Source organism: Chenopodium quinoa, unplaced genomic scaffold (genome assembly GCF_001683475.1).
Source record: "Chenopodium quinoa cultivar QQ74 unplaced genomic scaffold, ASM168347v1, whole genome shotgun sequence".
Lineage (NCBI taxonomy): Eukaryota > Viridiplantae > Streptophyta > Magnoliopsida > Caryophyllales > Amaranthaceae > Chenopodium > Chenopodium quinoa.
The window spans coordinates 22,728-49,065 of record NW_018744560.1 but is presented as its reverse complement, the minus strand read 5'-3'; the positions used below and the strand labels follow the sequence as shown (position 1 = coordinate 49,065).

At 33.5% G+C, this 26,338-nt stretch overlaps 1 protein-coding gene across 1 annotated transcript; it reads right to left on the bottom strand.

Annotated features, from left to right (window-relative positions):
- Positions 1-248: 248 nt before the first annotated feature.
- Positions 249-25,129, bottom strand: LOC110699010 (Niemann-Pick C1 protein-like). The gene is made up of 39 exons (XM_021876493.1): positions 24,729-25,129; positions 23,256-23,341; positions 22,726-22,825; positions 22,373-22,480; positions 21,654-21,770; positions 20,921-21,071; positions 19,407-19,654; positions 19,076-19,261; positions 18,774-18,850; positions 18,537-18,654; positions 17,075-17,158; positions 15,906-16,001; positions 15,685-15,786; positions 14,909-14,977; positions 14,452-14,547; positions 14,260-14,367; positions 12,433-12,546; positions 12,201-12,284; positions 11,309-11,437; positions 10,282-10,480; positions 10,037-10,177; positions 9,895-9,938; positions 9,268-9,351; positions 8,994-9,062; positions 8,785-8,861; positions 6,300-6,369; positions 5,994-6,143; positions 5,711-5,776; positions 5,452-5,596; positions 5,229-5,293; positions 5,059-5,124; positions 4,734-4,827; positions 3,144-3,180; positions 2,981-3,038; positions 2,768-2,878; positions 2,607-2,674; positions 1,379-1,445; positions 1,223-1,291; positions 249-674 (listed from the first exon to the last, which is right to left on the bottom strand). Exons 1-39 carry the CDS (start codon positions 24,771-24,773, stop codon positions 591-593), a joined length of 3,882 nt encoding a protein of 1,293 aa, XP_021732185.1. The 5' UTR covers positions 24,774-25,129; the 3' UTR covers positions 249-590.
- Positions 25,130-26,338: the final 1,209 nt, after the last annotated feature.

Genomic DNA, 26,338 nt, shown 5'->3' with positions numbered 1-26,338 from the left:
TTTTTCTGAGCATTGTTCAATCATACTCCATTTGTTCCTTTTAATTTCTTGTTTGTCTGTTTTTCATGCACACATTCATTTGACTACGTTTCATACATTCATCTAATAAAATTGTGTGAATAATCAATAATCTACATTTCTCTTTTCAAATAAAAGATTCCAAATGAAAAAAAATACTTTGTACAAAAGAATGAATGTTCAAAAAAAACTTGTCTCTTTAGATCTATCAAATTAGGAAAGACAAAGTATAATTGTAAATTTTGATCTAATAACATATTCATTTCTTTAAATCAAGTCTTAGATAATTCCTGTACATTAACCTCATGTCAAAGGCAAATTATAGCCCATAAATTCATTGACAAACTAAAGAATGTGAGACGATACAAATAATGTGTCACTCTAGCCTATATACATAGATGAATCATAATCTATGCTCTCACTCCTCTATTCATCAAATTATGGTTCACTTTACAAGAAGCTGCTGTAAGGGTTAATGAAATCGCTGTATGGGTAATTGTGGTCTCAAAACTGATTTTCTTTCGTTCTATCAATTATTTTAGAGGGTAAAAAGAATGGGTTCAGTACTCAGCTTAGAACTGTGAAGATGTAGATGGCCGAGCATCTTCGTTCTCTAAGATGAGCCTTGAAGGCGGTCCAAACATGCTTAATAATACCTGCAAGCATTTTGCCAGTAGAAAATTCAAAAAACTATACTGTGGATATGAAAAATGCAAACTTAAGCCACTCTTTTGTGCAACAACCACATAATTTTAAACTTTTTTGTTATATTATACCGAGCCACAAGATGATCCATTTAAATCTTCAAGATTATCAATGTAATTGACTCTTTTTCTAAAGGAATTACTCTTTATGATTTTTAAAATGTGAAAAAGAGGCAAGCAGGCAAATTATCATGCAGACAGACAAGACTCTGAAAATTCAGAAAGGTTTTATGCTTAATAAGTCGCCATTGAACAATGTGTGATTTTGTTGTAAATTCCAACTTAATAAGAATATTTTATTACGATTTTACTAAGCCCTTGGCAAAATCCTATATTCAACCCAGCCTCTAAGCAGTGATAATCTAAGGAAAAAATTGTTGTGTATCTGATATTATTAAGCCAAGAATGTAGATTTAATATCTAGCCATGTAGGAACAAGGACCATAAAACAGAAGAATATTGGCTTTTTTTATAAAAATATATTCAGGAAAACAACTCACAGGTAAAAATATTAAACCATGTAGAAAACCAAGGATGACTAGAGCGAGGTACATCTGGAAGTAATAGACCTGCAGAAATAGAAAGGTTTGTAGCATTAAAGCAAAGAGACTAAGCAAACTTTCATGATGAAGAGAAGCGAGTTCTGAAACACATACCACAAAGACTTGTGATCTGGCGAATGCTAGAACAATCACACCAACTAACTTTGTTAATGTAATTCCACTGCAAAAATGAAAGGAAAACATTAGGAGATAGGACATTAGTTACTGTACTAAAGGAGATAAATCATAATACACATAATATCATAGCAAAACAAAGCAGAAAACAGATTTTAACATGCTAGATTTTTTTCCCATCATATGGCATGGTTTTGCCAGGCAATGCAGGACCAGGAGCTAACTGATCTAAAGTTATCACCAGGGCTACCTAATACTTCAATTCCCGCTAAGGCGCTAACTACCCCTCCCCCATTCCGCGGGAAATTTCATATTAGGAATGTGTGTATTATCGAACGCAAATACTCGTATGCCGGATCACGTTTGGGCTAACTTAACATAAGTAGTTAAGATATTGTGATCTCATACTCATTTTACTTACCTAAGTGTGCTACGGATTACATATTAGACAGCCCAAGCTATTACTTATACACTATAGAAAGTAACAACATGTAAAAAATACTACCTCCGTTACAGGTTATGTGCAACGATTTGACATAAAACAGAGTGGGAAAATGTCTAATCGTTGCACATAACCTGTAACGGAGGTAGTAGTTACATTTCCCCCATGTAATTTTCTTATTTTATTATAGGAATGACCGAATGAAAATTATATTATTTGCCAAAACTGTACGAAATAACCAATTGACACAATTTAATCTTCACACTTTCCTTTTACATATGTCCCACTTTAATTGTCACAGTTCGTTTATGGCATGGATCCGCTGATATTTTACTATCTCCCTTTTCAAACTATCAAAAATTAAGGTCCCAAACTCTCATTCAATTGAAAAAATTCCTCCATTTTCTCCCATCAATCTACTTTTCTATTAACATATAGAGTGATAGACAAGACACCAACTTATTGCATAATATTAAGAGCAAAGCTTGGTATGACTATTGAATTGGGACAAAGAAAGTGTCATTATATATATATATATATATATATATATATATATATATATATATATATATATATAATCAGCCATAACAGCCTCTCATTCACACAAACATGACCACCACGCCTGATACATTCTAACATCATATACTTAGCAACAGCCAGTACTAACATATATGATATATGTCCCATCAAACCGCCATTGTATTCAAAGAACAGAAACAGTGAAAAATATGGGATCAAGGCAGCTTATATATTAGATGTAAAAACCTGAATACAGAAGCCCCCATTGTACCCAAAGCCTCCTTCATACGTTGATCCCTATCGCCACCGCTTACCTGTATGAAGAAGCAGCCAGAAGGGCCATCAGAAACTTTACATCAAGGAGACATTATAGATAATAAGAAAATGAGAATGAAAGAGATATTAACCATGAAAGCGTGAGTTATGTGCACACAGAACTCAACAGCAATTCCAACTGACATTACGAGATTAACTACAGAAACTGCATTAAGTTGGATTTTCAAAATGGCCATAACTCCCTGCAAAGTATTAATCATGAATCTAATGTGAGTATAGTATACATGCTTATAAAAACAGTTCACAAGCATATATGAACAGAAAATTGAAGTTTAGGAATTTACCATTAAATCTACAACTATCATTGTTATAACAAGTAGAATAATCAGCGAGCTCCATATGCTACAATCATTAATACAAGAAAACAAGTAGAGTCAGCATCAATCTATTAACAGAAGTTGAGAACAGAGAAAGGGGGGGGGGGCATGTGTCACAACATATACAAACCTCCAAGTAATAATCAGGCACACAATGAAGACAGCCCCTGTTCAGTCACAAAAACAGCATTATTTGTCGTGAGAAGGAAATCGATAAATTTTAGGCAGAACAATTTTTGACAAGCTGAGAAGAAAGCCAGTAAATATTAGAAGACTGTCAATATTTCTAGTTGAAACAATGCATTAGCAATATCCAAAATTATATCTACTGTTAGGGAAGGAAATCAGTAAAATTTAGAAGACTAACAATATTTCTAGTTGAAATATTAGGCAAAACAACTTATGATTTTGAATACTTTTGCTGATCTTTATAGCTTAAAAAAGTTTGACTTTCACGCTTGTCAACTTACTTTGACTTTTCATGTCTACAATTATTAATTAATAAAAAGTAAAAGAAGTTAGAAATTTTGGTTTAATAATCCCAACTTTAGGCCATTTACTTTTAATTATTCCAACTTTGAGTTATTTTTCAATTATCCAAACTTTTTTTTTTTGGTTGGGGGTTGGGGGGGGGGGGGGGGAGGGGCGCATTTTCTTACTCAACAAGTTGCCAGGTACTTAAGTTGTTTAAATCTATTCCAACAAGTAACCACTAAAATACTTGGGTGGAAGTATTAGCATCTAAAATAGTACTTCCTCCGTCCCAAAATACACGAGACTTTGGACTTTTTTCACTATTCATGTATTAGCTTTGACAATAATTTTTTACTAACATAATAAAATCATATTATATCATAAAATATGTTGTTCGATAGGTATTAATATAAAGTTTCATAATATAATTTTTAAAATAATTTTCATTAGTAATTATTTATATATAAAAATAAAGTCAAACTAATGCATTGGCATGTGTGCAATGTTGACTATATCATGTATGTTTGGGACAGAGGAAGTATATAGTCTATTTACGAGAGAGAACTGAGTAAAAAAGTACCTTCAGCTCAGATAGGCTGGAAGGATGGGGGTTGGAGGCAAAGTTTATGCTCTTGTTATTTATCCAACTTCTAGAAGTTTTTGGATAAAAAAAAAAAAACCCTCAAATAGTAAATACTCCGTAGCAGTTGATGTCTCTTATATATTTATATGTTTATGTTATTTATTTAATAAATTCTATTTTTTTGAAAGAAGCGGTTAATTTCTAATAATAGCGATTTGGAACATCTGCAAAAGGAATTTTCCTGTCTATCTGTCTTTGTTAATCTGTTACATCTTTGATAGAGAATTCTGCTACTTTTAGAGTATTAGGCTTGATCCTGACAAGTTTTGGAAGGCCAGAAGATCATCAGTAGGGGAAACCAATATGTGGTTCATGGGAGATAGAATAACTAGGCACTCTGATTCAGTTTAATGTTCTATACTGAGATAACATTAGAACAATAACACACCCACATTATAAAAATTAATCAGATCCAAAGAGCATAATTTTTAGTATATAACGGTCAAAGCATATTTATGCAATAAGGAGAGAGTACAGGTGAGTTGATTTTTGTCTACATGCTGCAAGATCTAGATTAATAATATGAAGACCAGTTGATGAAAAATTTATTTTGTATGCATAATATATTGAAAATTATAGGAGAAAAAGCAACTAAAGACTAACCGATAGCAATTGCAAGGTTTACCAATGCTGTACTCCAAATATCCAGGTATTGCTCAAAGAACATGTAAAACACTGAATATGGAAATACTTCCATCTGCAATAAGGAATAAATGATGAAAAGAACAAAAGACCCACAGTTCTAGTGCTCATGCAATCCATTGATGTTTTGTTAGTACAAATTTTGCTTAATAGCAAAGTGAAGAGGGAGAATTAAATGAATTCAAGATTTGATTTCTGTAATACATAGATCCTTATGCTTGATAATCTTTGAATACTGAATCCAACAAAAAACGACATAAGACTCAGTAGCACCAAAAGATATTACCTTTAACGATTTAGAAATCTTAGAGGTGAACTCGCGTGCTGCCCTCAGTGCATTGACAAAGTCAGTCTGCAAAGTATGAATGGCAAATATAAGAAAAACAGATATGCAGTGGCCAAGTGATTTGAGTCAAAATTACATCAATTGAAAATTTGAAACTATTATCTTCATACTTGTTTGTTGAGAGGGGTGTGGTAAGTTCGAAATTCTGAAGCCTGAATTACACCACTTTCATATCCTGGAATAAAAAATAAAAAAAGAAAAAGAAAAAGAAAAAGAAAGAAAGAAACAAAAAATGTTAGAGCAACCAATTTTAGCAGCTCCACATCTTATAAAAAGCATAAATGCTTCCATACTTCAAAACTGATTTTTAGTACAATAATTTTAATGACCAACCTTGCAAGTCTACACTGTTTGTATAGGCACCATGTCCTCCTTTGGCACAACTAGCAGAAGGTAAAGCTTTAAGGAACCATGGAAGCTTGTTTTGAAATTGTGAGGTAGTAGGACGATCATCATCCAGATCTGAGTGAAGAAAGCACTGCATATAGCCAACATAGATAGTCGTCATAATCTTATCTTAGAAAAATAAGAAAGCTAGATGTGGTTAATTGGGCAAGGCATAATTTCATTTTCTCAAATTCAGATAAAGTACCGTAGTGCAATCTTTGCACAGTTCACTAACTCCACATGTCGCTTGGTCTGCAGAGCAGCAAGGAGGCTGCAAAAAAAATTTAAAAAAATAAATAAATAAATAAAAAATCCAATTTAGCCTTTACATTTAGAAACATTAGACAAAAAGAGCATAGTACTCTGTAATACTTAGAGTCCAAGAAAGTATCTGAATAAAAATAGAATTTTGTATATGTTGATCTAATGCTCCACTTCTAGGATAACTTGCGTAACATCTAATTATATGAACAATAATAATAACGCACCTGGTCGTCAGGTGGACAGTAACTTCCATTTACAAATTTTCTGCAGCAACCAAAAGCTTCAGGAGACATCCATACTAGAAAATCATCAAGCCATGATGCTGCTGGCTTGGCTATGTAGCTTGACTCTGGACTTAAGGATAATCTGGTAATCTACACAAACAGAGGACAGGTCAAGTCACATAAGTGTAACCACTGACCTCGTACAGAGACCAACCCCAAACAGAGATACATAATGTAAACAATTAAGCACAGATATAATAAAAATTAAGTCAGTGCAGGATTACACTTTGCAACTCCAAGGCATACCTCGTTTACAAGAGAATTTGCGTCACAGTGGCTGATAGAGCACAATTGATTTGTTTGCCGTGACTCGGAGCTGTGGAGTTGGTAAAAATTAATTACATAAATTGAATCAAAACACGAAGCTAGAGGAGCCCTCTCAAATTAGCAGATAATGCTTTAAAAGCTGCAATTGAACAATCATACACATAAGCAGCAAAATTACCTAGATATTTTTTTCTAACTCAACCTAGATAATTGTAATAGAATCTTACAAGTCATTTATTTGTATCTTGTATTTCAAAAGATATTTAATTAACACCATTAACAGATACACTGTTTCCCCTGGAAACTAGGAAGGAGGGGGGGGGGGTTAGAACTGATTTCACAGTTCAAGTGACTTCCCTTAATGGACTTAATCACACTTGCCTTCACTCCCCTCACACGACTCTAACTGACCTAAACATCAGAGTTTCCCTAGCCTCTATAGTCCACACTTTACACAATCTCCCTGTTTGCTCAGAGTAACACTTTCTATGCTCATAAAAACTATGGGCAGATCCTATCATTAATCTCTTCTGCCTTCTACTGGACATATATGGATGGCATTTATAAGATATCTCATTGGCATAAAACTAAATAAATTGTACTATACTTTTATGTAAGAGTAACCATTTGCATCTTATTCCTGATCACCCTTTCCCTCAGTATTATTTTATGGATAAGTAACCTGATTTATATAGTTACTACAAATATAGATGTCTCAATTGTTATTGCTCAAAGTGAATACAGAGAATAATCTCCATTTGATGGTATTCTCCCAGACTCGAGTATAACACTGTAGTTTTATCAACCAAGATATAACTTTTTCACACAAGCACCTCAAAACTTTTGTGGACAATTTGCTAGGCCTTATTGTCCTACTACCCATATGATGCAAACTTTCTTCAAAATAATTTCTTATAATTATGTTTAAATAAAACATCAAATTAAACAATTCATGGATTTGCATATATTACCATTATTTCTTGATATCAACCCAACCCCCAAAACTCTTCTCCCACCCTTTTAATCCATCTCACTTTAAAAATATCATTTGATTTCCACACCCTGTCTCCTGTAGACTAATATTATCCTGTTTTCCTTCACTTGAATTATGTTATACAAAGGCAAACACACTCAATATGGAGCTATGGCGACTTTTTCTGCTGCCTCTGTTTATCTTACCATATTTTTTTTAGCATTTCTTGTATTTCTTCATTCCACCGCCATACCATGTTGCATGTCCTCTTGCTTAATCTAAATCACAAAATTTCCTGACCCATACTTTTTATCTATTTTGCAACCACTCCCATTTTATACTGCATCGCCATCCTATTTTCAAATGTCTGCAGTATCATTTCAGTCAGTCGAAATATTCCTTCAAGATTGTAGAACTTTATCTTGATACAACTTGGTAACTTCTCATCTTACTCTTTAAAATTTGGTCTAGCCCTCAGTAGTGAAAAACTTTTAATTCTAAATATCCATTCTAGATTCCAGAACATTATCTTGATGCAATTTAGGAAACTTCTCTGCCTCCTCTTAATTTCATTGTCAAGCACTCGCCAGGGATATCTTAGTAGTCCTTACATCCTGTTCCATACTGACTAATAATGACATAATAAGATGTCAAGGAATCCAATACTGCATTCTGATTTAATATTATCATAACCAAATCTTCTAGGCACATTAACATACCCATGTGCTCTCACCCCAATATAGCCATCAAACTCTCCTAGGCTACTGTCATAACTTTTCATCAATATGAGTACCTTGAACCAGCTTGTTTAGAACACTTCCCAAAACTCTTCTTGATTTTGATCCTCCAACCCTAGCTGCAGTAGCGTAACTAAATTGAATTTCTCAGCTATTATCACGAGCTCTGCAGACACCCAATTGTATGTATTTTTAAACTGCACCACATGATTACAACTGGCCCTTAATTTATTCAAATGCCAATACTATTGGACGCTACCTTTTCTTCTACCTACTCGATCAATTGAGTACATGCTATATTAATCCAATGTTTTTGTGAATACCTCTCATAAGAATTCCAATATTTCAAGATCCAACATGCAGCTTAATGGCATCTGTTCTTCCATGATTTCTAGAAGTCTAGAGAACAGGCTTTAGCATTTCTATTAGTGGACAAAGTCACCCCATGCCTCAAACTTATACGTGTAAAACTATGACAGAGAGGATAGTTTGAAAGGGAAGAAAAATGCAAGTAATCAAGCAAATAGAAAAATAACCATTAGAATACCTACTCAATGAAATAAACAGATAACTAGACAATAGGAGCACAAATAATCAGACAACATGGCACAAATTACAAACTTATGACAATTATCTTTCTTATATTGTTAGGGAGCAAAAACCAGTTAAATAAGATAATGCTAGAAGTCAAATATATAACATGCCCTAATAAAGTTATAAAGGGCCACAAGATGTGAGACCAGAGAAAAGGTACCTATAATTGTAGTCCTTCACCACAAAATATACGGGTGGTCCAATCCTGAGAAAGTCTGAAATATTTTTAAAATATCCCTGATAAAAAGAACCACCAGAAAAGAGTTAAAAAAAAAAAAAAAAATGAGCCTATGGCACAGCCTCCATATTCCAAGTATTATTTTTTAAAAAAAATATGCAAATCCTGGGATATATAATTCAAAATTAGACCTGAAGATAGGAGTCTCTCGGAAGAACGATTTGTTGCTCCAGACCAGGTTCAATCCTGGTGCATAATGTCTGTAGTGCTCCAATGGTCAGAATCTTTAATAACCAAAGAACAAAGAAAACAACAAACCAAGTGTGCCAGTGGGGTTTGGATAGGTCAAGATATCTAGAGAATTTCTTAACCAATTCAAATTAAAGAAGAGGCTTAATAATGAATACAAATGGGACATGGGAAAACATAGAATCAAAGCATATAGCCTAAACAAGAGCAACTTACAATGCTGGACAATGCCATAGCAACAAATACTGAAACAACCAGTATTTTCACTCCCCAAAGGCTCAGAATTGGTGCATGGACATCCTAGTAATGATGCAAAAAATTCACATTATTAGTGCATAGACAAACAGGCAAAATTATGTAATGTATATGAAGAGATACACTGAAAATGGCAAGGCGCATAGAGCTGCTAGAAATTGGAGTTTTATGCTTCATGGATTTCTTCATGGATTAGATTCATCATTTATGCTTGCCAATATCAAAGATTTCAGGATTTCCAATATATGAAAATAATGAATTATTCCTAAAAGTTACATGATTTTTATCATTTCAATGGAATAAAGTATAGTCAACACTCAACTCATATTTTAAAAATTGACAGAGCCAAAAGAGACGGAAGGATAAATCTCAGTTATTTTAAGGACAAAGATCGCACGAAACAGACATGTTCAAACTACAATAATCCAAGTTTTAACTAGAACAGACGCAAATTTAGAGTAAGTCAGTCCAGTATAGAATTCTCAATGTCCATTCAATACTAAATGTTTCTTCATCAATTGTTGAGCAATTATAAGTGTTATACAGCTTATACTAGCCTCAAGCTTCCATCGACATATATATGCGTACCTTCATATAACGAGCAAGTAATCCTGGATTTCTTTGACTAATCCCTGCATTTTCACAAATCCACACAATACAGTTTAATCAAAGAGGGTGTGAAAACAAAGTATGGAAATACAATACCTAGATACATATCAGCGGCATATACCATTGTCTGAGTCCTCGATGGAAGATGCCTTCTTGCAAGGAAAACAATCAACTCTATGCTTTTCAGTCCTCTTAAAGTCAAATACTATCAGTGCAACAAATGCAGTAACTTGTAGAAGGAAGTCCAGCAGAACAGCAAGAGCTTCAAAGAAACAAGAGAGGAAAATAACATTCAGCGACATAATCCACTAATGTATTACTAATAGAAGTCTTCAACAAAGATTGGAAGATAGAGGAGAGAGAAACCTGCAAACATGGAAAACACACGCACAGCTGGCATTGGAATGAAAGTTCCAACTGCAAATGCTAATACCTCGGAGAGGCTAGCCTGTGAAATAGATGGTCCGACTTCTACCAGGGCATTACTTATTCGTCCCTCTAAGGGCAAATCCTGTGGTTGTCTCTTAACAGCATTAACCAAAATGCACATGTTGTCCACCCCAACCTAGTAATTAGAAGGCAATTGTTGTCACAATGATAAACATACCCTAAGAGTGCACAAAGTTTATCGAGCAGATGAAGGACACATTAAGACATGAAGTTTACACCAAAACTAATACAAGTTCAGGAGGTACGTAAGGCATTAGCCTGGTACAACAGTACGATTTACTATGTGGGAAACTACCAATATGTTAAAAACTTTGGAATCAACTACCTAATACAACACCTACAGATTTTGACGCTTGAATAAGAAATGATAAATAAATTATATAATTAATTAATTAAAATTAAACTAATAAATAAATAAAAATAATTAAGGGTAGGAGACAAGCCAAAATGTGGTTGAATATTAATAAATGGATAAAGAAGAAAGTTAGAAAGACTAAAGTATAAGAACAGTGAGAGAATAAGAGTTGATGTGATCGATAGAAATAGAAAGACCCAAAGCACATTTAAAACCTCATAGACGAGCAAACAGTCCCCAATCCCAATGTGAGTCTCACCCAACCACATGAATTAAATCTTGACTCAATAAGAAAAATCGTAGGCTGATGGGATCCTCATGGATAGGGTATCTTGTATGTTCATGAGAAATTTGTCATTAGAGGGGAAAGTGACAGCATGTGATGAAACCATTTGTCAATGACTCAAGATACTTTCCTCCAGAAAAATCCAACAAGAATAATGTAAGACATCCTGTTTGAAACATCTTATTTTGGTGAGCAGAATAGCTTCAGAAAATATAAAAGTCAATGACAATATTATCCCCAAACATTGCCTGATTATAATATTGCTATAAGCAATTATATATCGACAAAAATGTAGAACTTACAGCCAAGACAAGGAAAGGAATGACTTCCATTATAATAAGAGTAGATTTTACTCCAATAGCACTGAAAAATCCAACTGATCCAAGAACAGAGAGCATGACCAGCATGACTCCAGAAAGCCCAAGCGATACCTGGAATCTCCCACATAATGCATTTTCAATAATTCAAGAAAGAAAATGAACGATAAAAGGCAATATAAGTTCAATCTGCAGCTCAAGCAATACATGCCATTTAAACATAGCTAAACAATGGTTTAAAATTTCCCAAAAGAGAAACTAAAGAAGGAAGCTGCACATATTGCAATTAAAGCAAGTAAAACACGCATGGAGCGCGCACACAAACAAACAGAAATGAAAGATATGAGAGTAGATATCCCTGATACTGAGTTAGAAGAGGAGACTTTTCCTCATCATCCAGATCAAATTGTCACGTAGCCACAATTAGCAGCCAAAATATACTTCGCAGATAAACTGAAGCACATTTGATCAAAAGTAATAAGGGATATGGGACCTAGAGGTAGGTGAAAGACAGCTTTACAAACCCTTAAAACCTTTGGCACATGGAGAGTATCGAAGCATAAAGAATTATCTAATATTATCTGTTAAAACAACAACTTGGAAATGACCACGCAACTGAACAATTCGGAAATTCAATTTTCAAGAATAATCTTGTTGAAATTTTCATTGGGTTTCTAGGATTAAGGCTCTAAAACTGTCAGTGTTGTAAGAATTTTCTGATATACCTGCTCAAGGAATTAATTGTATCTGTTTTTACCATCTTCTTTTGGGAAAAATTAATCAAGACAATAGCAGCACAGCCTCACATGGTACTATGCAAATTAAATAAGCAATAGCCCAATTAAGTAAGAGAAAAGGTGCAATGGATGAATCGTACCTTAGACGAAATAAAAAAGGAAGATAATCGAGGTTTGTCCCCCAGTGTAAGTGATATATAAGCAAACATCACAAGATAGCTTATCTGAAAAGGATTTTAAAAGAAAAAAAAAGTTCCAAGTCATTATAGACGTTACAGTATATTGGCTACTTTCTTGATGATACAATTGATAGTGTTTGTGACACCGCTTTGAAAGGAATCTTATATAATGGAGAGGAAAAGAAACACTTGCCACAATAGTTATGACGTCCGCAGTGCTCTCTCTCTTCAGTTCTTCTTCAATGGAACTTTCCGATGAAAAAGAGAGTGTTAGGTTTTTAGCTTGAACCATTTTCATTATCTCATCCTGTCAAAGCAAAAGAAAAAGCTTTATATAAAAGCAGGAGGGTCAAATTTGAGACATGAATAAGCTACACCAATTATTTTTAATTTCTGTGATGCATGAGTAACATGACAGATTGACAGTGGTTACAATGTAAAGCTCGTTCTTAACATTTTTCATCATTTTCTAACAATTTAGCGGTTAGCCACATCAACATTTCAGAAAAAATTGTGAAAAATAGTTTTTGGAAGGAATAGCCTTCTAGCCTCTTCTTAACGTAGCAAGAATTGTGATCTAAATCCAGGATATGCAATAAACTCTCCCTTAAAATCAAACACCCTTTCATGGTGATCAAGGGACTCACATATAGAGCAGAGAAATACCCTAAATATTGAAAATTTGAAGGGATGAGGAAATATTAGTACAACGCGGAACCACCTCTAGATATACCCCCAAAAGGCTAACACCCAGCTACATGACATATTAGAGGACAGCAAAGTGATGATATCAGTGATATTAAATCCAGGGGCAGGCACAAGAAACAACTAACTCAGTTGAACAACTTGACCACTCATTGTAGGTCATACTTTCTATATAAATCCCCATAGGTAGACCAAATGACATCACTAAACGACCCTTTCTCAAGGAAGCTATCGGTCAAAGAATAATAAATTTGCCAACAGGACAATAGCTATAGCACAACCCTCCCCCCCCCCCCCCCCCCCCCCCCGCCCACAACACACACACACACAAACCCAAACCCAAACCAATTACTTCCTACCTGATGCTCTTATAAACTATCGGGATAGTGTTCTTCTGACTAATCCAAAGTAAATTAAATGAATACGGAGAAACATCAAGAGCTATTTTATGACTTTGGTGCCCATTACCAATGTCATCTTGCTTCCAAAAACTTAAAAAGGTGATTTCTGAAGTCTCAAGTCCAGCCATGTAAACTTACGTTTGAAGCAAAATTTCAATCTAGGTTCAAGTCAACTATAGAGCTCGGAAAAATAGCAAAATATACCCAGGATTAGATTTCCCTGACACCCAAAGTTAACACAGAATTCTGAAGACCGCGTCAAATCATAAGTATTGCATAACAGAAACAAAATCTTAATTATACTTCTACTTATTACTATATCAAAATGAAATTGCCATTTATTATCTCTACTCACCCATTTGGGTATTTAGGGTTTGTTTTGTTCACCTTATTTTCACTTATTTAAGGTTTAATAAGTTTAAGTTTGGTTCAAAAAAAATAAGTTCAGTCAGGAAAAATAAGTGTTGATAAGGGTTGTCTAAATTCAAATTACAACTAAAATAAGATTTAATAAGTTTAGTTTAGATAAGTGAAAATCAGGTGAATAGAACATACAGAAACTTGCAATACGTTAACACACCCGCATGCTTGAAGTTATTCCACAAACATGTGATAGGTGTAAATATTTGACACGCATAACCACTTTAGCAGATATGGTTGCATTTAACAACCCTTTTTTCGAGAACTGTCCCAAAAGAGGCCTTGTTGCATTGATAAGAGGGCTGAACCAAATTTGAACTTGTCACATCTCTCATAAAAGACACAGACCCTCAACGTGGGATAAAACACACATGAATGATACATCTCCCGTTGAAATGAGCTATTGAGCTTCAATATTATTATTCAACAGTGATGAAATTAAAAAAGTTATAGTTAAATTCTACGATAATTTAGAGGAGTATTGCTATGCTAACCTTTGCTAGTTGAATGAAGGCCCTTTCCCAAGCCACTGCCCTTTTTGAATCATTGCTTTCTCTATCAATTGCATTGTTCACTGGATAGGTGACTGTAAACGCAGAAGCCTAAAACAAAAGCAAACAAACCAAAAAAAAAAAATTATAATCCATTGCATGCAACAGGAGAAATGACCAGCACCGCAGAAGTACCTCAGAGTAATTGTTTCCAGAATAACCACCCAGTGCGGTACTAGGATCTAGTGGAGCTTTGAATGCACTCCTACAATTGTCTGCGGTAGAATAATGCTGCATAAGGCAAATAAATGGTGTCAACCTATATGTTTTCCCAGTCAATCTTGAATTTCACTTCATAGGTGACAGCTAGAAAAGAGAAAATAAGTGAATGATGGAATTTCTCAAGCTTATTACAAGTTGTAATACATTTATGTACAAATTTCTGTCATACTCCGTAAATATGGTTACCATAGAAAAAACATAATTTTCTCAAACAGAGGTTACTATAACATTGTACTAGAACGTTCAATCATTAATTACTGTAGCTCAAATTTATACCTAAGAGAATACTTCAAGATGAAAGAAATCCTGCAAAAGCAAAATAGTAGTATATAATTCTGAATAAACCAACTTTCAATGGGAAATTACACACCTCAAAACAGTACTGAATGTGATCAACTCCACCAAAGCTATCGAAATTGTCAGCATTCATTTTGAAGTACTGGCATCAAAAAGAAAAAGAAACAAAATATATGAGAATTAAAGTCAAAATAGCCATGAGATTCTAGATGAAATACTTATAGGAATCCAGCCAATGGTCGTAACCTTCACTTAGCATCAAATGCAGTTAGCATGAGTGTATGACTTCTTGCAGACAGCTAGGATTTATAGATCAGACATCAATTTCATATGGAATACTATACACTAACCAGGTGAGTTGATGAAAAATATACTATTCGAAGTATACAATAAATTGAAAAATCCATGCACAAAATTAAAACAGCTTCATATTGCATTTCGAATATATAGAACTTTGACAAGAAGACATGGCATTCAATAACGTTATGTTTGTCAAAGAACATCACTATGCACAAGATACAGCCTATCCCATTATAATTCCCTAGATAGAGTATCGAGAAAATAGGAGAGCACATTCTAAGTGCAATTAGAAGACAAAGAAAGAGAAGGGAAGAATATGAGAATTCATGGAGACTTGACCACAAAAATTGCAATCCAGTTGGCCCACATAACATTCTTTTTCTTTAGTTCCTAAATGACAAATGAAGACATCTCATTCTATGGTAAATTTTAATTAGTGTCAAAATCATTCCTTAGCCTAAGCTTCTTAAGACACAGTAGTAGAATAAATGGAAGTCCAGAAGTTTGTCATCTGAGAGTGTGGGTTGAGAAAAAGATAAACTGCTTTACCTGTAAAATGCTCTGAGTAGCACAATCTTGGCCAAGTGGTTTATAACAAATGTCAGTTAAAGATATTACTGAATCTGAAAAGTTGGCTTGAATTCCATCAACCTGTCACAAAGGGAACTATTAAAAAAAATAGAAAAAAATTTACCAAGTCTTAACCTTGTCCATGTTAGTAAACTAGTCGACAGATTACTTCCTAGAAATAGCTAAAGCACCAAGCTTACCTTCTTCTGTATTTCAAAAAGTAATTTGATGTTATCCTCTGTCAAGATACTAGGTGCTTTCCCATGTCCTCCATCTGGAATTGTAGCAATTATAAGCTGCAGGACATACTAACAGATGTTATTCACACTTTTCAGCATAATGTTTTATATAATGATATATATCAGAAACTCTAATGTGAAATCAAATTTATGAGGGGCCGTTTGGTTCGCATGATTCTGGTTTCAGGTATGAGTTTAGAATGGTAAAAACCTAGACCTGTTGTTTGGTTAGAGATTTCTTCTATTTTGAAACCCATACCTCAAACACATAAGGTATGGGTTTTTAACATCCTTGGGGGAAGCTGGGTATGACTCATACCAATCATGTAGGTGTCAAAATAAAAGATTGTGTTCATTACTAAACTTAAATTAAACACATGGAATTAGGAATCAAGTTCCAATCCCATAACATCTTAATTTCATTTCTCATTCCTCATTCCTCATTCCAAATTAATACCATAATGTAATTTCCAATTAAAGTAAGGCCTTTTAATAGCTCCATCAAAAATGATATTGGCAAGAACTATCGGATAACATCAAAAAGATTTCTCCGATTCAACTTATACAGAAAGGCAGAAACGATATTGGAGTACGCACGAGCTCTGTAAAATGTCCAAATTTCTCCACCATACAATGAAGAGAACATAAACTCACAACAATAATTTCTAATCATGGTCTTCATACATGCATTGGTGTATTCACAAATTAGTATTGCATATAGTTTCCGGTCTTTCCTTCTATTTAAGTGTTCTGATATTTGGTAAGAATATTGGTTTGGATTTCTCAATACAAACAAAGGAATCAAAATAATAAAGCAAACTTTGATACATTCTTGATGATGAAGAAAGCATGTCAAGAGTGCAGCAGTAGCAGGGAAAACACAAATCAACAACAACAAAAACAAAGCCTTAGTCCCAAAGTGATTTGGAGAGTGAAAACAAAGATCACGTAGCAGAAATTCAGGCTGATTTCACTACATGTCACGACACTTGATTCTATATACAAGGTACTTAGTAAAAATGTTTGACACATGCTGTATAAAGAAAGGAAAACAATATTTAAAATAAATAATAAAAAAAATAAAAATAAAACCACTTCGTCTACAAGTTATTAAATATTAGATGAAGCACCTGTTCAATTCTGTAAAAAGGTGCCAGATGGGTGTCAAAGAACTGTTTTTCTTTTGCAGCCCTGCTCCCAGGCCCGACCCAAAGCTGAAATTGAACACATATGTAAGATTCTACAAAATCAAAAAGCTGTAGTATATAATTAAATCAGTGAGAACATTCTACATAAATTCTATGCAAACTTGGCCTGAAACGTGACCTTTGTCCTGAATGATTTTTCCCATTTTCATGTACAATCAGAAATCAGAATATGAACAAATCAAGTTTAACAAAGCCTCAAATCCAAAAGAAGAAAACCATTTTAAAAACTTTACATTTCCATTAGACAAAATAAATTGATCATAACAACAAGATAGGCAATTAATTTTCCTAGAAAAATCAAGAATATTTTCTCACCACATTCACTGAACCCTGTATAAATTTTCAGCTGGATCGGGAAAGAAAAAAAAAACCCACATTTTCAACCACCCACATGCTGCCAACTGTTGATTGTCAAATCTCAACAAATTTGACCTAGCCTATGATGGTCAATGTTTCAGCTTTTGATAATAGTAATGTATCAACCAAGTCCTTTTCCAATAAGGATGAAAATCAGTCCCTTTCATACTGTACAGGCAAGGTCACCAGGAGCCTTTTGCAACATATGGATGAGGCTGCAGTCATCAATATCCCAAGCCCATAGTAGAGGCCGTTCACACATTGGACTTCCAACAATCAGGAACCATCCCCATCTTTCATGATTAAGAAATGTCAAAGCAATTCACCAGGACAATGCAGCAAAACCCTTCTAGTTTTGTGCTTCAAATATCTTTCTATATGCATAAAAATTCACAATAGGAATAAGCACAAGATATCTCGCATAGTATAAATGCAAAGATCCCCATTTAAGCACTGCTGAACAGTAAAACCAGGCTTCAATGGCAACGAACCACAGTGTCGGGGTTTTGAAGCTAGCTCTGAGTTCCAGCGGCATTTCACCCCTTCCTGCTCTTCTTCTGTAATATCATGTCTCATGTGCAAAATTCCTAAGAGTGAGATAGATATTTCCTATCTTGCTTCTATGTTCATGAGGTAGGTGTGCCATCCAACCAGGCGTTTGCTTCTGTCTAATAATATTGTGTCTCTCTCCATTTGAGTAATCCTCTACGCTTCTAACTTATTTGTTCTTGGATTTTTGCTTAATTTATAGCTCCACAAGTCAACATAAAAGCACATTTGCACTTTATATCTCCCTTTAGTTCCCAAGAAATATTTAATCACTTGATAGTGAAAAAAAAAAAAGAAATATATACATGTTGGCTTTTTTTTTTTTTTTGGCTAGCAAATTACATTGAATGAGTTTAGACACCTATATATTTTGCCTCTTTCACCAGAGCATGTTAAGCAACTACTAACAATTAACACAGACATAACAGAACTGGAAGGAGCAGGATAGTAGATGAATAAAAACAGCACAGAAGGGTACCTTTTCTGGACGTGTCTCAACTCTTAAACGGACTAAACCTAAACAAAGAACAAGTACAATGGCCAGTGATGAAAAAAGAACAAGAGCAGGTTTCCTGGCTACCCATGCTCCATATATCCTGAAAGCCATATGCCATAGAAGAAAAGAATTTTGGTAACCAACATAGACAACAATATATGTAACCATTTTCCTTGTCAGAATTTGGCCTCAAATGTATACAAGTAATTTTATACAAACCTATAGAAGTGTGACATGTATCCTTGAACCAATGAAAGTCTCGCCTCACCAGAGAGTCGAGCTCTGTCACGAAGAATCTGAAGAGAGAAAATAATTATACCTCTTAAACAAAAAGATATTGACAAGTGGAGTTTTCATGCTCGCGTGTATAAGTAGAAAAAGGTTAAGCACATCAGAGGATTCGGAAACTTTCTCAACTGAGATAGAAACATAAACATAACAAAAACATTTGTCCTACAGAATAGATCATGGGGAAGGGGGTATATTAACAAATCAACAAAAGCTAGAACAATGGCACATACTGGCAGAGGAAGGTCCCCATCTTTCTGGTCTGTTGATTGCCTACCATCGCTACTAGTGGCACTAGCCAGTGGTTTTGTTCTCGAAACAGGGCTCATTTTTCTCTTCTGATGAACAAACCCCCATCCAAGAAAAACAGAAAGCGACACAAGAAATACCACAGCTACCACAATATCACTGCAATTTGCCTACAGTCATCACAAGCAGTTCAAGATGAATAAGTGTTTACTGCAGTGATCATAAGAACTTAATTTAACTGGCATATTTTTGTGCAGTTTGTGATATGGAATTCAATTGTGGTAGAAATTAATACACATTTATAAATAATTTCACCTTCACAGAACCCATTTTAATTGAACAAGTACCGCTCTTGCTGATGGACGGAGCTGCTGAATTAGAGCATGTAGGAGACGAAGGACAGTCACCACAAGAACAACCCAGCGAAGTGTCACTGCATGCATAAGTAGATACGTTCATGGGACTCATCCCTGAAGATTCAGGTACACTTGAAGTGAAATTTATAGCATATGGTGAGCCAGGAACATTAGGACCCACTTGTCTACCAACAAAAGCAAACCACCCTGCAGAGAACAGTCAAGAAATAAGAATTTTTTAAAATAAAATTAGTACTTAAATCATAAATTTAAAGGGATACTAGAACCAAATAATGCAGCCAAACACTACCTACCTTTCTCTGAGCAACAGGCTTATTTATATAACATGCTAATATGTTAGGGTTCTTCAACATAAACCATATTTACTTAGCCCCTTTTTATTTTGAAAAGAATAAAAAACACCATATATTATCATACTGGCCATGTAATTGACCATCCATCTGTATACTTTTACATGTACTTACCTTGGGGTCCGCATGATGACATTTTTGTTAATAATCATTCAAAATAATTTATGGATCCAAAGACTGGATGGATAAAGGACAGTGGCAGAGTGGCTAGTGCAGGAAGCCAGGAAATAGAATTTTTTTTTCCCAATTGGAAATGCAAGGTTAAGCCCATAATATCATACTATCATAAAACTCGCATGCCTTTCCTCTGAAGATTTCCAGCAAAATTCTGGAATTATTACCATCTAGATTTGTAGATACAAGGTGTTTTGAGATGCTCCCGTCTATCTATGCAACAGAGCAATGAAGCAATCTATGACAAAATTTCCAATGTTCATCCAATGATTTCCATTTAAAAGTAGTTCTTGTCTGCTTTACATTAAACGCTTTTCCAAGTGATTTTTCAAAAGGTTAACATGATATCCTAGCTAAGCTGAGAAAATCCACTCCAATGATCCCAAACTTCCATAAAGCCATTAGCGAATCTCAATGTTGAAAATTTTTCTTTAAATGCATGACAATTCAATATTTAGGGCTGTAAGAAAGAAAAGGAAAGCGAAGACATATAATCCCATTTTCTTGAAACTATTTTACTAGAATTTTCTTTAGCACTACATTCTAGAAAAGTTAACATGTACTCAAATCATCCCATTTGTTTGTCCCATTGGGGTATAATTACTATTAATAATTTTGGTTGGGTAGAGTTGAAGAGAGATAAAATTTATGGAACCAGATGTAGAGAATGTGAGACTGTGAGAGTAAAGAGATGGACTTTTGTGGTCGTTTATATTGGGGTATAAGATTCATACTGACATAACTCATGAATATAACTTAAATTTCCCCTTTGAACTCTTTACTGATTCCCGGCCATTCACACATCCAACTAATTAACCAACACTCCAGTATAATCATCACAATTGCATGAAATAAGAACTACTATTAAGGAGAATAGACTATACAGAACAATTTATTTGTAAAAACTGTTTTAACAGGTAGAATCAACCTTTAAAATCTTTAGCACCACCAGCAACAAATTCTATGGCTCGTGTATTCATAGTACCAAATTTCACATCCTTGCACGAATTGTACAGCCCTTCACCAAAAGTGTCAGTTACATAAAATTCAATTGCGTCCACAGTCAAACTGTTATTAACCTGAAATAGAAAAGATATAAGGCCCAGCTCTTTAAAAACAGACATTCTTGGATATGATTTGCAAAATAGCAAAAAAAATAAAATAAAATAAATATATGTAGGAACATTACAATAGCTACATGAAATTTGTTATAAAAGCTATTTCCCTCCACTCACACTCACTATTTGCTCAAGTCCTAAACTCCACGATTGATAATTATATATAAAAGTGCTGATCCATCAAACATTAAAGATCCATAATTCCACATGCACTTCTCCTCCCCCCCCCCCAACACACACACACACACAATTGTACTATGTCTGTAGACTCTTGGTGCAAGGAGTTATGACGACATCAATTTTTCCCTCCTTATTAAAAAGGTGTATACTGGCAAAGCAAGCAAATGAAGTTGCTTACTTAGTAATTTTCTTTGATAATTAAGAATCTTTTGAGCGGATTAGCAGACTTTCTGCCAGCAGCATTTAGAATTTCTCTAAATTACTAGAAATGGATACAGAAGTTTTAAGATGAGAACTCTTTGAATTCATAATTGTAGCATTCTTATAAAGGATATAATTTTAAAAAGGTTGCAGAACTCTCACCTTTTTAGTAGAAGTAACATTGAGGAATAAACTCTGATTAGGAGAACAGGACATTTCGCAAAAGAAATTCAAAAAATTCCTTAAGCACGCTGGACATCCCACAAGCAGGGGGATTGCCTGACAAAGATGTTCACAAGTTATGAAAACCAGGTAAAAATGATATATTTAATTATTTAAAATAAAAAGGGCAAGAGATGATCCAAAAGTGAACTGGTTTGATTTGGCAGAATCATAGTTAAGCCAATATAGCAAGATTAAAGGAGTGCAAGATTAAAGGAGTGGGTTAAGGTGAACATTGGCATAGTGACTTGCACATTGCGCTCAGCCCACCTTCAACACCCTGAGTCCCTGGCTACAAACAAAAAATTTGAGGACATCGTCGCATGTTGACAATTGACATGATCATAATTGCAGGCTAACAAGAAGACTAAAACGAGGCAAGTATTGGATGCATCACTTTAATTCAAAGTTCACGAAATCATGCAGCGGCAACATCTATCTGCCCAAGGGTTTGTGGAAAAGACCCAGGTTTGAATTTTCATGAAGATTTCTTGACTAATGTATTAGCAACCCCGGAGCTGTCTTTGAATCAAAAATAGAATTTGAGAAGCACACCCAACATACAAGAACTTGAAATTTTGCAAATATATATTATTCTATAAAGTGTAAATATGAAGATTTGAGATTGATTTCATTAATAAAAGTTAAAGATATCTTACTTGCTGGACTTGACTCCGTAATGTATCAAATTGTTTCTCCGTACAGCAAACATTGCCAGTAATTGTGGGGCACAAACTTTGAATCTTTGAGGATAATAAGCCATCCGGCTGTGTATCATTCAGGAAAAGGTAAATATGATTGTTAAGGAATCTCATAAATAATGACAATCAGCTGATAATATAAGTTAATTCTTCACACAGCGCCTATGATATGAAATGTCCCATACATGATCCTAATAGGTCATGGAGATACAAAAAGGAATTGCTCAATATGCATGCTTCAGTTTCAATAAAGCTGAACAAAGCTTAAAGAACAACCCAGATGGCTTAGTGGCACTGTCAGGCCTCAGTACCTTCACAGCAGGAGCATTTAATGGACAATTTAAAACTCTTCCATCACTTCGTGCACCACATATGTCATACATCGCACATATACCTGGTGCATGTCTCACCCTGACAATCAGAAAGCATCAGAAGTATCATTTCTCATTGCATATCAGTGTACAGCATTATGTAAGGGTGCAAACTGCAAAGCCAAAGCACATTTTCAACATATCATATATCAGTGTGTATCAGTTGTTTGGAAAGGGCATACAAAAATTGTTACTAACATGCAATGTAGTATATGTTTTAGATAAACCAATCACAGTGATTGAGACTATTATTACTACTACAAGACTTCCCTCATAAATTAATTCATACTAGCTGCATTACTAAAAGACATAACACAAGCCACACTTTCGTCGGGTGATAATAATAGCAATGTATAAGATGAACCCGCTTTCAGAGCAAAGTTGTTTATTAGAATCACAATTTACAAAAATTTCAGTCTCCTCATCATCAACTCGTACATTTCATGCTCATAAAAGCAACAAACTTATACCTATTTGTGTCATTAGACGTCAAAAGAAAACGCGTATTAGATGACTCTGCCTCCAGTGCAGACGTTGCTACTCTTGCTAGTAAGACCTGCACAACAGAATTTATTGTGCTAATATTAATTATAGAACAAAAAAGCTATATAAAAATAAAATTTTAAAAAATAATGATTAAAGACTAGACTTTTTCTGAAAAATAATTAGAACATGCAAAAAGAACAGTAAAAGTTATTCAGGTCCACTTTAAACACACCAAAAGAGGAAACATTGTTGATAGCCTCCATAAAAATAAAAATAAAAAATAAAAAAAAAAACAAAAACAAAAACATTTCAAATTTTATTTTTCATACTTCCTCCGTTTTTATTCAGTTTACACATTTCTTTATCACGTTTGTCAACGCACAATTTTATATATGTCTGATCATCAACATTCTAAAATTATAAAAACTGGATATTAATAAAATTAAAATTGAAATTATTCAAATAAGCTCCCACAACTATGTTATATCGTAGTTATAATTCACAAAAGATAGTCAAATAATAGTTCGTGTCAAAAGCTAAAATGTGTCAATTAAAAACGAAAATGAACTCCTTAGTATTTTGTACTTGAGTAGTAAAAATGAAAATCTAAGTTCAAATTTTATAACTCGAGCAATGATAAATCTATCTCTGAGATTAGAAAATTTGTCGAAATCTCTTAGATTGGACAACTGTTCTATTTCTGTAGTGTGAAATTCAACTGCCTTAGTCGTTTTTTTCACACTATGACAACGAAATACTAGTACGTACGATTACAAATTTCTGTCACGCCCCACACTAGTTAACAAAACCACTCAACATTACTATAAATACTCCTTTTCATTCTACCATTATTTTCTGTGGAAAAAAACAAATTGGACCAACTTTCCAAAAGTTAAAATAGAATTTTAACAGCAGAATTTCATAGTAATTTACACAAAATGACAATTTGTAACAAAAATATATAAATTCAGCTCAACTACCTACTTAATTCAGTTAACAGCAATAGATTTTATATTAAAAACATAGTAAAAAAAAAAAAATTATTTACATAATTTCTAATTTTAGAACAAATTTCAAACAAAATAAGAATATCAATATTAACAACAGTGAAAGGCATTGATAAACACTGTTATTATTTATTTTTAAAAATAAAAGAAAAATCAGCAGATAAACATGAAAATTGATAAAAACTAAAAATAGACAAATTCAACAGCGCAAACGCAATCACAGCTAATTACCATAAATTGACAGAAAATCAAATTAAAAAAATCAAAAACATATGAACATTATACTAAAAAAATACAGGAAAATAAAAAAATTAAATTAAAAAATAAAATCAAACATTATGCTGAAAATTTTCTGCAATCTTATAAAAAAATCTGCATATAATTTAATTTCAAACGCATAATTCAACATAAACAATTAAAAAAAATGATGATAATAATAATAAAAATTACCTGGAGAGAGAAAAGAAAGAAAAAGAATGTAGAACGAAACTCCATTAATTTCAAAATCTCTGAAAAACAGAGAAAGAAATTAAAGAGAGGAAGTAATGGTGGAATAAAATCAGAGACGACGTCGTTGAGTTATATGAATACTCTGAAGTTAAAGAAAGAGGAGAGAGAAAAAGAAGAAGAAGAGAATGGAGGAGAGAGAAAGTCAAAACGCCATTAATACAAGTGCTGTAATAGTTATATATAAACTATAGTAGTAGTATTATTCCAGTATGAATGAAGGAATGAAGAGAGTGGTGCTGTATTTGTAAAATTGATGATGACTGTTAATTCTTTATTTTTCTCTCTCCTCTCAGATTGTTCGGAATTTGGTGCTGTTTTTTTTATAAAAAGAGCGTGCAAAAGGAGAACGATATTGTTTTGAAGGGGTGATGATGATTTGACGATTATACCCTTGCTTTCGGTTCATTTGTCGGGTGTCATTTCTTGTGATTATTTTGGGTTAATTTTGGAGGGTTGGTATGTATACTAGATAGGTATGGTATAAATGTATAATTGTATGGTATAATTAACCGAAATAGTCTCAAGATTGAAGAATACAAGTACTCCTCCGTTTCACAGTGAGAATCTTGTTTGAAATCTTTGACTTTTTAAAATTAAGAGAGAATCTTCTAAATTTCTCTCAATCTATAAGAACAAATATAGTCATGTGTGATCTAGTTTAAGGGCGAAGCTACATGGAGGGCGGTTGGAGGCCCGGCCCAATGGCCCAATTTCATGGCCTATTATTTTAACTCCTAGCCCTTATAAATTATTAGAATAATACTATTCTTGTTATACATTAAGTTGTACTCAACGATTGCCGCAGTGGTTTGACTTCCATTATTTGGGGTTTTTAGATCACTACTCAATCAGTAATTTTATTATTTTTTTCTCAATTTTTTATAATAATTTGTAAAATTCTTCTTTATAATGTTAATTGCTAAGGTTTAAGATTAAATACTAGCATTAGTCTACTCATTACTGAACTTTTTTAGATGATCCATTGAATTTTTTTCACCTTATTCACCTAAGCTACTCTGTTTGTCCTTTGCTATTTATAAATAAGAAAATGTATAATTAAAAATGATCTAATTAGATTCATCTTAATTTAAATAATTCGTATATAATTTTTTTGTAATGTTTACAAAGACTTAATTAGATATACTAATGATTAATGAAATATATTATGAAGCTTAATTGTCTTAATCAAACTAGTAAATATATGCAAGAAGAATTGAGGAAGGGCATGTTCTCTTCCGTTGAAATTCAGTTCAGTTCAGTTCAGCTCTTAATTTACGTCTAATGATATTGCTAATGAGATAAAGCCAAATTTCATTCTTTTAAGCTCTTATTACAACGACAACAACAACAACAACAATAATAATAATAATAATAATAACAATAATAATAATAATAATAATAATAATAATAATAATAATCAATAAGTAATAAATAATAATAATAATCATCAATAAATAATAATAATAATAATAACAATAATAATTGAAATAATAATAATAATAATAATAATCAATAAATAATAATAATAATAATCATCAATAAATAATAAT

Coding starts and splice junctions, on each gene's coding strand:
- LOC110699010 (XM_021876493.1), bottom strand. CDS start 24,773: ATGGAGTTTCGTTCTACATTCTTTTTCTTTCTTTTCTCTCTCCAG. Junction 6,370..8,784: donor GTGAAGGACTACAATTATAG/GTACCTTTTCTC, acceptor CCAACTCCACAG/CTCCGAGTCACGGCAAACAA. Junction 5,294..5,451: donor AAACAGTGTAGACTTGCAAG/GTTGGTCATTAA, acceptor TTTTTATTCCAG/GATATGAAAGTGGTGTAATT.